This window comes from Chironomus tepperi, unplaced genomic scaffold, assembly GCF_022539635.2.
Source record: "Chironomus tepperi strain 1889 unplaced genomic scaffold, CSIRO-AGI_Ctep_v1 contig_174, whole genome shotgun sequence".
NCBI lineage: Eukaryota > Metazoa > Arthropoda > Insecta > Diptera > Chironomidae > Chironomus > Chironomus tepperi.
In genome coordinates, this window is record NW_027226296.1 from 811,822 (window position 1) to 825,135 (window position 13,314).

Below are 13,314 nucleotides of genomic sequence, written 5' to 3' on the forward strand. Positions count from 1 at the left end.
GAAATTCAGTAAAAATTGAAAATCAGGTTGTTTGAGCTTGATAAGAGAATCGGACAATAATCAGGTTCTTGCATGATTCTAACTTCCGCGTCAGATTCTGACAGCTTGAGACCTATCTGACAAATTTGCTGGTTTGTATTTTAAGATCCATAGCTAATAGGTAATTCGTTAAATGATGGCCAGACCTCTCAATCAAACATTCAGCATTTGTTCTCACCCTAACAGGCAATGAAACCACTTTCAAGTACCGTAGTGATCTTTCTTTCCCATGAAAGTCTGTTTATAAAACTTTTTCTAAATTTAGGTATATCTACGACACTAAGGTACCAAATATGATGATCTGCAAAAAAAAAAAATTGGAATTTTTCATGTATTGACGTACAATATCTTATGACTAAACAACTGTTTAAATACACTTATTTGCACTAAAAAATGACAACATTTTATTTTAATAATAAACTTTATTTCCTGGTTTTTCGTTGCAATTATGAAACAATTTCCTTGTTAATGTTTAATCACATCGATTGTGATTTGCAAATATTTGAATGAAAATCTTAACAAAATTCAAAATAAGCAGTCACAAAATTTATTCTGAATAAACAATATCATCACAATTAATTGCATCAATGCACTTGTTTTCAGCATTACGGACATAAGATTGCTTACAAACGCACTTTGGCTTACATCCGCCTCCACAGAAGAAACTGTTTCTATTAGCGCATGTTGGATCTCCGCAAGCTATTCAAAATCAATATTTTATCAATATTTAATAATAATAAGGAGCTATTGTGCTGTAAACTTACATGTTGAGCAGGCTTCATAAACTTCATTTTCTCCGCATTCAACTGAAATTTAGTTTTAAAAAATTCTAGTCACTAAAATTCTAAGGTTTTGTACAATTTTGGGTACTGAGATTAATAACTGACTCAAATTCAAGCATATAAAGACCTGCATGACTCTGCCATAGTCTCTAAACTCATTTTAAATCCAGCACTAAGTCAGAGTCACTCTTGCCTATTTTGACCAATTTTTGATTAATTAACCAATCGTTGCTATTCAGCTAAGCTTCATACTTACAAAGTTGTGGACACTCATTCAATAAAACACACTTTCCATTAGGGGCACGAACGTACTTGGCTTCACAGACGCATCCAGCTTTGCAGGGTGCTGTACAGAGATTTGAAAGATTTGGATCTGCACATGTTGATTGGCAATCAGCCCCGCAAGCTGAATAGACTTCATGTTGTCCACATGTTGGAAGTGGAAAACATTTCTTCTTTGCTTGTGTGCCTGTTGAGGATTTTATTGAATATTTTTAAGGTTTTATTTTAATTGTGGACTTACGTTCAGCAACAGCGATAAAGATCAAGGCAACAAATAGTAATTTCATCTTCTCTGAAGTTATTAATAATGGCAACTAAAGGATATGATCAAAATTGAAGGTATTTATAGTGTGCTGATTAGTTGAATATGCACGTAGCCTTTTGGAGACTTTTTTGTATTCCGTTAAAGTTTTATTCGAATTTTTTAGGTATAACTTATTTTAAATTTTTTAAAACTTTTTATTGATCAACTTGAGAACAACTTGATGATCTGCTTTACTTTTTATATTGAGATATAAATTCAAATTTGTTTTATACGATGGTGGAGATTGTGGTGAATATCTCTGCTGAAATGACTGCTACGTCACTGATGTCATAATCTACAATAGAAGTAATTGAAGAATTTGACTATTTTGGAACCATCCACAATAAATTTGGCACTTTAATGGAGATTATGCGAAGGATTTTGCATATTGGCATCTACAAACTCCGAGTGGACATCGAACTTGACTAAAACTAGACTTTGACATGCCATTTACTAATTTTAACGTATTTTTGACTACTCGGGAACCTCAAGAAGAACTGGACATGTTATTAAGAGACATGCTGAAGCTTTATTTGAGATTTGGGAATTGAAATGATTTTGTAGGCTACCAACTCATGCAAAGAAGCTGTCGATAGAGATTGTATCAGTGTATCTAACAGACTAACCACTTTTTTGACGTTCTACTTCGGGCATGTTTGCTATTGAGAATTAGCAAGTGGTAAACAGATAAAACTAGTACTATGTATAGAAGATCAGGGATCATAATTAACCTGTCCGAACAGTGAAGTAGGTGTAGGATTGTAACTGCCATCGAGTAGTAACAACAAAAATATTTTCATTTTCATATGCCATCTTTTATTTTGAGAAAACGAAAAAGATAAACATGGCGTGATCAAACAGATACTCAATTTGAAAATTAAACTTGTTCAAAATTTTCTTTTATTTTATTGCGACTGTAATTTATTTGTTGACAATAATCGTATTATTGAAGTATGGACGATTAAATAAGACGTGTGATAAATTCAAAATTTATGGATTTACTATGAATGTAACTGTTTGTTCTGACTTGCATCAGGTGGCTGATCATAAGCTGTCTAAAATTGTCTTAGTCTTTTTGACAAGGCGTGGAAACTCTAAAAAAGTGCCAAGAATCCTGTCATGATTTTTAGCTTCTTTCGTTTCACCAATAACGTAGCGTTTAATGACATTCTCCAATTTGAATATAGCTGCATGAATCTAGGGAGAAACTAGCGGAAGATGCCATTTAAGCCAGGTACAGAAACCTGTTCCACCGCTTTTTAAGTGTCGCCCTTCGATTCACAATAATAAGTTGAATATTCAAGTCTTTTAGAAGTTATATCATTCGTCAATAAACAACATGGCATCTGCACCTGCTCAAACATATATATTCTCTAATTTACTCACAGAGACTTAAACTTGGAAGTACTTTAAGTATTAATTTCGAGTGAATTATTAAAAAACTATACAATTTTGTGTTTTAGGTATGAATTCCTTTATTTATGCCAAAAATTTCAATTTTACTGTACTTGGACATTCTCATACACTTCTAAAAAACCCAATCAAGCTTCGACTGGTTCTTCTGCAGGCTCTGGAATAGGCTCTGGTTTACGCTTTGGTGCTGGATCAGCTACAGGCTCTGGCTTATGCTTTGGTGCTGGATCAGGTACAGGTTCTGGTACAAACTCTGGTTCTGGTTCTGGTTCTACTGGATCAACAACTGTTAATCCAAAACAGACATGACAATATTAATGATCTAAAAGATTAATAGCCATAATTTAGCATACTTATTTGTGGGCATTCCTCAGGAGCAACACAGGCATCTCTGTTATCATCTAGGTAGACTTGACCTTCAGGACATTTACATCCAGGAACACATGGAGCTCTACATGCAGTATTTAATGTGTCACAAGTCTTTTTGCAAGCTTCTGGTGCACAGTCCGAGAAAATTTCAAACTTTTTGCATCCTAAATTGACAAAAGGAATTAATTTTTAAGAAATCAGCTACATAACCTCAAAACTCACGTTTTGGACAGTGATCTACTTTAATGCATTTATGTTCAGCATTACGGACATAGCCTTCTTCACAAAGACATCTGAGAATTAAGCAAATATTAAGTTTATAGCATTTTTTAATGAAAATGTAGTAAGACTCTTACCTAGGTTGACATCCAAGTCCACAGTAGAGTGCCTCACTTCTGTCACATGATGGTTCACCGCAAACTGTTGCAATAAAGTTCGAGATTTTACGTCACTAAGCAGTCATAACAATCAATAATTTAATCAACTTACGTGTGCTGCATGCTTCATATACTTCATGTTCTTCACATTTCACTAAAATAAGTCCAAAATATCAATTCTCAAATTTCAAAACCCAAAACCATTCCTGTCTTACATGTTTGTGGACATTCCTTCAATTTAACGCAATTTCTATCTGCATCACGGACATAACCTTCGTCACATCCACATCCTGGTCTACATGCTGCTTTGCACATCATTGGAAGATTTGGATTTTCACATGTGGCTTGGCATGGACTGTCACCACAATCGGTGTAACTTTCATGTTGTCCACATTTTGGTTCAGGCTTTGGTTCAGGTTCTGGGACAGGCTCTTCAGGGAAGAATGGGTCTGGTATAGCCACTGGGTCGACTGGTTCTTTTATTGGTGGATCAACAACTTTATTGGATTTAAAATAAATTGATTAAATTTCAGAAATTAGAAATGATTAATAATTTTACTCATAACTGGACAGTCGCTTGCATGGACACAATCTCCATTAAAATTACGGACATATCCTTCATCACATGCACATCCAACAACGCAATTAGCTGTACAAATTTGAGGTGGGTTGTTTAAATTTTCGCATGTTAATGGACATGCTGTTCCACAATCTGTGTATGATTCGTACTTTTTGGCACATACTGGTTCGGGTGGTGGTGGGTCAACAACTATTAATCCAAAGCAGACATGATAAATTAATAAATTTTAAAGATTAATTGCCATAATTTAACATACTTATTCTTGGACATTCCTCAGGAACAACACAGGCATCTCTATTGTCATCAAGGTAGACTTGACCTTCTGGACATTTGCATCCAGGAACACATGGTGCTCTACATGCAGTATCTAATAAGTCGCAAGTCTTTTTGCAAGCTTCTGGAGCACAGTCTGAGAAAATTTCAAACTTTTTGCATTCTAAATTGTACCAAAGGAAGTAATTTATGAGAAATCAGCCACATAACCTCAAAAAATGACTCACGTGAATTTGGACATTCTTCAGCTTTAACGCAGTTATTGTTCTCGTCACGAAGATATCCTTCATTGCAGATACATCCAGCAATACACGTTGCTCTACAAACTTGATTAAGAGTTGGATTTGCACATGTTGATTGACATCCATTGGCACCGCATTCTGAATATTGTTCATTTTTTCCACATGCTGGGAACGGTGGAGGATCAACTACTGGAGTTGGAAGTGGGAAACATCGTTTTCTGGCGTCTGCATCTGTTTTTAGCACAAAATTTTAGTTTGAAAATCAATTAATATTTTTTTGAAGAACTTACGTGCAGCAACAGCCACAAAAATTAAGGCACTAAAAATAATCTTCATCTTTCCTTATGCTAGGGACTGTGATGACTATGAGATGTGCTTACAATTATTCTACTTTTATATTTCATCAGTTGATGAGCTTTATGGAGTTTTGTAGAGTTTTTGACAAAAGCTTGATAAGCTTAAGTCTTATAATGTTTTCTAATTGTATATTGTTAAAGCATTTGAAAAGCTTATAAATGATCAGTTATAAAATTTATTTGAGATATGCCTAGAGACCTAGACTTTTGTTTAATGATGGGTTATGGACATGCCATATATTTTGTCTCTTTTCGGACCTGTTCAATATTCTAACAAAGTGAACCGTGTCGACATGCTTGTAATTGGCAAAGGGCAGCTAGTGATAGAGTTAGTTTTAGATGCAAACTCAGAGAAGCCATGAATCACAGGTGATCTGTAAGGTCAGCGAAGTAAGGGTCGACATTTGGCATTAATGTCTTATTCTTGAATTATATGGAACGTTTTCAAAAAACTACAGTAGCCGACCGTCTGTCTAGTAATTAATAAATATGTCTATCGCTACACTTTAATTTTCTGACCCATTTCTCGACACAGCGTTGTCTAGAGCATGAATTTAGGCTTGATCTCATATTTACATTAAGCAGTCGAAGCATCTTAACTTCAGAAAAAGTTACAAAATTTCAAAATTGATGGAATTCGAATCGACGACCTTCCAGTCACCAAATTTGAGTCAAGCAGCTTCCTTATTCCATCAACAAGACACTTAAGTGCTATATTGGAGTACTCTGAAAAATGTATTTTAACCGATAAACAACGTGTCGTTTAAACCTGTTCAAATAAAGATGTTTTGCTATTTTAAAAAATGAGGCTTGTGTTGGGAAGCAATTCATTAAAAAAGACATTAATTTAATTTAACGACAGCCATTTTTAAGCCTCACGGATGTGTTTAAGTCTTAAAAATAATAGTTTCTAAAGTTCTAAATATTGAGTGTGGGTAATTGAACAGTTGGGAAAATGTTAGTGGACAAATGTCCCAAACTCATTAGAATTAATAACGTGTTGATACTTTTCGAATCTGTACCTCCAAAAACCTGTTTAAATATTATTCTCAAATTGATATGTACCAGGAATATAAACATTTTATTTATTATTTTATTTAATATTTTATTGTATTTTACATAGGAAATTACATTATGTAAATGATATGCATACATATAGGTGTTTATACAAATGGCTGTAACTTTAGGGACCGTTCACTAATTTCCATGAAAATTTGGATGGGAAGAAGAGGGATTGGGGTCTAAAAAGACAGATTTTTCATGTGGACGGTCTCTAAATGCTCTTTGTCACAAAGAAGATCAAACCCTGTAAATTAGCCATCAATAAAGTCAATAAATCCTCAAATTCACCTTCAAAATGACTCCAAAACCTACCATGGATACAGTACACAATCTCCATTAACATCTCTACAATATCCATCACCACAATAGCAGTCAGCTACACATTGATAGGCACAACGCTTATAAATTCGGTCACATCCATCCATACAGGGATTTCCGCAAGCATTAAAGACTTCAAATGCTTTATTGCATCTTCTCCTTTCAGCATTTACGGCTATTTATTAAAAATTATTTAAAATTTGAAATAAACAACAACAAAACATCTGTACTTACGTGCTGATACAGCTACAAAAATGAAGATAAGCACAGCGAAATATAATTTCATCTTGTCAGTTACTTTGATGAACGACGACTGAATATGTGAAATAAACAGAAGCTGTTTTAATGCTTTTGTTGATAATCAGTTAAAGCTTATTCGTGACTTGAACTTTTAAGTAAGTGCGATAATAAAAAACAACAAACTTTTAACGATCGCATGAAGATGTTGAAATTTAAATGAAAAAGTAATTCTTATCGCCTGGTAGTTTTGATCTACATAGGAAATTTGACAAGATCACTTCCGTATTTTTAATGAAATTTTTTCTGCTTGATGCTTCATTTTGTGTGTTATAATCTGAGTTAGAATGGCTAATATTGAGTTGGTATGGTAGGTAGAGTCACATTCTCTGATAATGTGAAGTCCGGACTCCAGTGAAGGAGTTTGGACTCTCAAAGTCCTGTTAACTCTGTCTAAAACAGCCTGAAACCAACGAATAAAAGCAATCAAATTCAACAAATTATTTGCAATCCAACCAAAATTTATTAAAACCTTGAAATCATCTTTAACAAAAAGTATGAAAATCCATGCCTATGGACAGTCTTTATAATATATGCAATCCCCATTCGGTCCCCGTACAAATCCAGATACACAAAAGCATCCAGTATTACAAACCGGTGGACATTCTCCAATATTTTCATTTAGATTATCACACGTCCTGACACACAAATCTTGAGGACCGCACATGTCAAACCTTTCATTTGGGTCACTGCATTCTTGTGGAGTATAGCTTTTGGCTTTGATGGTGGTGGCTGTGGAAGGAATTTTAGTGGTTTAAGTAATATTATAATTGAAGTGAAGTAAACAAAAATATGTCATGGGTAGGTCCTTAACAGGCAAAAAAAAATTTAAGGTACCGTATCACACTTGAGTACAACACTTCGTCCCATAAAAGCATGCTCTTTGTCTGTTAAGTGTTAACATCCAATTGATGTCTAGTTATAAATATTTTTTTCCACTTTAGAAATATTAAAGCTCGAAGTTGACTCGAATTTTGAATTGAAAAGTTGACTTGAGTCTACTCGACTCCACATAAAAATAGAGTCAATTTCGAGCTCCACGGATTATCTTACCTGCAACAGCCAAAACAATTAGACCAACGAAAAAAACTTTCATCTTACAGGAGGTTTAACTCAGTAATAAATGATTTAAAAAAAAATTTCACGTTATTTTATACTTTTGCCATATCTTATCATTCTTGATTAGAAGGAAATTGATAAATGGTGAATGATCCCATACTAGCTTAATCAGAGATTGTTGATTACTAAGAATTGTAAAAACAACAATTTTTAGCTGCTCAGAAAAAGAAATTTGGTGATTCCCGGACGTGATTGATTTGGTTGTTTTGATAAGTATTATTGGCAACAACAATTCTTCATATTTGAGGCTATATCATAGATCTCGAAGTTGAATCCGATTTTATATGAAAAAATCAATTCAAGTCGACTCAATGTAAAACTCGAGTCGACTTCCAGCTCTGCTGTATCATTTTCATCAATATACATATTAATTTGAAGTTTAATAATTCAATTTATTTTCAAAAAAAATCAACATTAAATGCAAAAATAGGAAAAATTTCAATTTTTTGAACGAAAAATCATAAAATTTCAAGAATTTTCAAGCTTAAAAAATGTCTAGTCTATAATCATCCTTGGTTCAGCTGGAAATAAAAACATTAATTTGACAAATAATTAATAATTTATAATAAATCCTTACGAGCTGGACACTCAGAAGTTTTGATACATTTTCTGTCATCATTTCGGACATAGCCGTCCTTACAATTGCATCTGAACATAAGTTTTTTAAAGAAATATGTATAATTAATTGACAAGACAAAGTTGAATAAGTCACTTACCTAGGAGTGCATGGTCCACCACCGCATTGATGAACAGTTCTTCTCTTACAAGTTGGTTCACCACAGACTAGTGACATTAAAGTAAAATTTACTAAAAACTACAAAATATTCAAAAATATAATTGACTTACATGTATTGCAAGGCTCATAAGTTTCGTTTACTCCACATTTCACTAGAATTATTGAGGTTATAGATTTTTCCAACATTTTACTCTGAATATACAAATATTTTTGATACTTACGAGGTGGACAATCCTGAGTTTTGATGCATTTATTTTTAGCATCTCGTACATATCCAGACTTGCAAAGACATCTGAAAAATATTTAAAAATGATAAACTATCAAATATTCAAAGTCGACTCAAACTTTGTAAGATATTGAGTCGTCTTTCCCATACAAAATCTGAGTCTACTGACTATTTAGTTTTAAATAAGTCACCAACCTTGGTTCACATCCATCTTTGCATGCTTTTCCTCTACGGTTGTCACAAGTTCTGTCATCACAAACTGTTTCAAGTAAATTTATTAATAATTAAGCATACAATTTTAAAGATTGAGTAAATGGGATAATGCAGGACGTAATGCAGTATAACCAACAAAACATCAAAATCCTCGTCACTAAGCAATTCTTACTATCAAAAATTCAATCTTACTCGTAGTGCAAGCTTCAAAAACTTCATTTCTTCCACATTTTGCTAAAATTATTAGAAAATAATTGAGAATAAATTGTTGTAATTTAAATGAAATAGAACTCACGAGCTGGAGCTGGAGTTGGAGCTGGTGCTGAAGTTGTAACCGGATAACATCTTTTCTTGGCATCTGCATCTATTTATAGCAATGAAGTACTTTAAAAATTAAATTTTAAAAATTTTTAAACATTTTTAAAAACTTACATGCAGCAACAGCCACAAAAATAAGGATAGCAAAAATTTTATTCATCTTTTCTGAAGCTGAAAACTGAGATGACTAAGAAATTTGGCCGAAAATGATCACATTTTATATAATTTCGTTGGAAATAGGTTGTGAGCTTTTTTGTATTCGCAAACTTTTGCTTGTCATTTTAAATATTAAATACTGGAAGTTGATTGCTAAGTGAAGAATTGGGAAAGTGAAGCCAACGATAGAGATAGATTCAGGCGATATCCATAAGAAGTTATGGTTTAAAAGGCCATTGAAGTAATGCAAAATATAAAATAAATCTGGCTGCACATCTAATGACTTAATAAGATCAATTAGAAATTAAACATTGATTTCTTAAAAGTTCCTTCAGAATCATTTAAAAGAGATGCTGGATATACAATATCTAGTTGCAAAGTAGAAATATCAAAGTTAAAATCTGTGAGTTTTAAAAATAATTATGACGTTATTTTTTTGTATATAAAACAGACACGGTTTCATAGTTCCTTTATAAAAACTTGTTCAAACATTGTCATTTACCAATTTAATGAAAATATGTTTTGAATTTATTGGCATCATTTTTATTGTTAGTCAATAGCACAAGTCGATTAAACTGAATCCATCACCATATTACAGTTACGCCAGCTCAGGTCCGAATATTTGATCGATTAACCGACTTGCTATATTCAGGAAACATTTTTGCTAAATTCATTCTACATCAATTAAAGTCTTCCAACCACTTTACCTCAATTTCATTCCCTTGTCATTCTATAAATGAGCAGATAAAAATGACAATAGTTATAATATGAATAAATTGTAGCAAATAGTTTTAAAATCAACAAAAAATTTTATCTCCTAAAAAGGGTCAAAAATGTCAACTTAAGCAACAATAATTCAAATTGTGGGGTGGAATTTAAAAAAAAATTAAATTTTTTTGTTAGTAAAATTCAAAATGTTCATTTTCGTGGTTTTGAAAGGGACGACCAAACATACATACAGCAGCAAAAAAATGTTTTTAAGTCTTTAATTTAGTAAATAAACATAAAACATAAATCAATGAGGAAAATGTAGCAAAAAAACACCAAAAGTTATTTTTTTGGGGATGAACAAATCATGGACATACAAAAAAAAAGTTTTTCATTAACGCCTCTTTTGGATAGTCGGTTTGTCTGATGCTACCTTCGTTTATTTATGTACAAGCTGTTGTGTTGTTGTTTGAAGTTGAAAATAGAAGTTGTTCCTTGTGGGAAATTTAGATTGGATTATGGTTGGTGTTATTAGGGTTCAAGGTAGAGTCTGAAGAATCTACTCATGTATAGGCAAAAGTGGCCATTCAAGACCAAAACCTCAATGATTGAGTTGTGAGCATTAACACTCTTCTATAAAGTTGTAGGCTCGATTCTTACTAATGGCTAGAAATACTCAATTAATTACATCGAATGTTATCAATGCCGAGTGGAGAAACTAGAGATTATCCCGACAGAACAGCACAATTCGATAGAAAGAGCACCTAGATACTTCGCCGTATTAATGGTTAGACGAGAAGTTGCCCTGTTGCCACGACGAAGGCTTATGTAGACCCACTTATATGGTTAAATATGCAGTTTGCCACATTAACTGCGATAATCTGGAATTTATCTACTCTTGTGCTGATGAAACTCTGAAAATCTCAATTCAATATATAACCCAAACAGCACAAGTCGGTTAATCTATCCAGACCAGACACCAAGCCACAGTGAATCTCATAAAACCGAATCCGACATCAAATAAGTCAAGCTCAACCTAAAGCTGGATTTTAGATTGATTAACCAACTTGTGCTACCCAGATAAGCCATTTATAACCAAACCCCCAAAATTCAGCCTTAAAATTCCACCAAAAATCATTCTAAGTCCACGCATTGTACCAAAAAAAAAATTTTCTCATTTGCTTCACAAACAGTTGACCATTTAAACATAAATTCATGTCCACATCCTCAACATACACATAAACATATTCATTTGAGGACATTCATACAAATTTCATTTTATGTCCAACATTTTTAGTTTTTTTGAATGACATTACACACACACACACACACAGCAAAAAAAGGAAATACTTTTATTGCATTTGTCAGTAAATTTATGGAATCAATTTTACAATTATAAACATGAAAGTTTTACAATTTACATTCACATAAATATGCATACGAAATGAATGGACTGAAATGAATGGATGAGATACTTTATTGTTGTAGATATGGGGAATGAGATGGATGCGGCATAAATGGTAATTAATTTTGACTGTATGAGTTTAAGTTGAAATGATGTTTGGGAGTTGTTGTAACTAAAGTATTTAATGGGATAGATGGGGATTGTTTTGTAGAATAGTAATGGATTTGGATGAAGGAAGGATATGAGTTTAGTGAACTTTGGAAGCAAATGGTTGGCTAGCTTAGCATCTTGAGTATCACAAATTGGTTAATTGATACAAAATCCGAGTCGGAGCCGGAGCAACTTGGTTTAAATCTGGTACAATTTTAGAGTCACATAAATCAGTTGATTGATTCAAAATCCGGCAACAAATCGGTGAGGCTATTGAATATGGTTATATGGTTATGGACTTAAGTCGGATCATGCCTACCTGTAGTCGGAATTTGATCGATTAACCGATATTTGTAATTCGGGATGACTCTCACACAGCATTTGAAGTGGATTAGACTATAATTGACATTATTTACTTACTATTACTAACTTCCTTGATAGGGCCGCATGTGGACTCATTTCTGCATGAAGAGGACGTGTAAAGCCAGCTCTATCATTCGATAACTTCTGACAGTTTGGAATGTTAAGGACTTCAACGACTTAATCATCTACAAAGCCGCATACCTTTGCTCTGTAGCTCTTGGTAGACCGAAGAACTCCTGGAAGGAAGCTGTTGATAGAATTCATTTAATATTGGCAATTGGAAGCCCGGGATAGAACCAGTTATTCTACATCTGAGGAGGCCATGGATCACAGTGATCTGTACGGCCAGCGAAGGAAGTCTAATAAGTTGCTCTATATAATGGATCATCCTGTGAGTGTCTATATCCATGTCTAGCTCGTCTCAAACCATTTATTCAGAGAATTATAATGATACCAGCCTTTCAGAAGAGCTGATACGGTTTATCTTAATATCGTGATCAATACGCTTCTTTTTTGGATGGGTCCTTACAACCTGGAAGTGGATTACACTAAAATCGAAAATAATCCATAAAAATCCATGAAAATCGACCAAATAAGTCCATTGACTTCAAATTTCTATACTAAAAAACTTTCTATTTTACAAACATTCATCCAATATTCATGCAAATCCACAATAAGAGCATACCATTAATTTGGCACAAAACAAGTCTCTCTATTCTTGCATGTACAATTCAATTTAGAACAATGTACACAAAAAACACCTCAAACCCCAAAACAATGTTTAAAAGAATTTTCATCTTAATTATTTCAAGTCAGAAAGTAAAAACCACAAAGTTGGAATTTTGGTATATACAAAAAAAGAATTCCAACATATTGTCAGTTGCCAACATAAATTTATGCTGCCTTCTTGTGTAGTTCTCTTTATTATTGATAAAACCGCAAATTGAATTTACTTTCCATCTTCCTTAAAAAATAAATAAAAGCATCAAAAAAAAATGTGAAATGTGATATGAAAAAAATTGAATTTTTTTTATGTTCAGCTTGTGTTCAGCTTTGAAATAATTTTGCTGTGGGTGATTTTTTTTTGTGTTGTCTTTCTGGTTGGTTGGTCACATGTCACTTCAAATATTGCAAAAAATACACAGAATTTCTCTGTTGATGAAAATAATCTACAAAGGGAATAAGAAAAACATCAAACATTAATCTCCTCAAATGATAATCGATTT

General features: G+C 33.2%; 2 protein-coding genes and 1 long non-coding RNA gene across 3 annotated transcripts; all 3 read right to left on the reverse strand.

Annotated features, from left to right (window-relative positions):
- Positions 1-563: 563 nt before the first annotated feature.
- Positions 564-5,112, reverse strand: LOC139089075 (zonadhesin-like). The gene is made up of 14 exons (XM_070638504.1): positions 4,952-5,112; positions 4,647-4,892; positions 4,403-4,582; positions 4,126-4,335; positions 3,782-4,063; positions 3,679-3,720; positions 3,546-3,609; positions 3,412-3,482; positions 3,174-3,353; positions 2,955-3,106; positions 1,345-1,417; positions 1,078-1,290; positions 804-845; positions 564-738 (listed from the first exon to the last, which is right to left on the reverse strand). The coding sequence occupies exons 1-14, from the start codon at positions 4,995-4,997 to the stop codon at positions 587-589; spliced, it is 1,953 nt and encodes a 650-aa protein (XP_070494605.1). The 5' UTR covers positions 4,998-5,112; the 3' UTR covers positions 564-586.
- Positions 5,113-6,092: 980 nt separating this feature from the next.
- Positions 6,093-6,782, reverse strand: LOC139089081 (uncharacterized). The gene is made up of 3 exons (XR_011544275.1): positions 6,632-6,782; positions 6,392-6,572; positions 6,093-6,323 (listed from the first exon to the last, which is right to left on the reverse strand). It is a non-coding gene; the product is annotated as an uncharacterized lncRNA (long non-coding RNA).
- A 1,402-nt stretch (positions 6,783-8,184) lies between these two features.
- LOC139089070 (serine protease inhibitor swm-1-like) lies at positions 8,185-9,502 on the reverse strand. Its single transcript, XM_070638499.1, has 9 exons — positions 9,421-9,502; positions 9,284-9,352; positions 9,181-9,222; positions 8,971-9,034; positions 8,771-8,841; positions 8,660-8,701; positions 8,530-8,596; positions 8,391-8,461; positions 8,185-8,334 (listed from the first exon to the last, which is right to left on the reverse strand). Exons 1-9 carry the CDS (start codon positions 9,464-9,466, stop codon positions 8,309-8,311), a joined length of 498 nt encoding a protein of 165 aa, XP_070494600.1. The 5' UTR covers positions 9,467-9,502; the 3' UTR covers positions 8,185-8,308.
- Between the last annotated feature and the right edge of the window lie 3,812 nt (positions 9,503-13,314).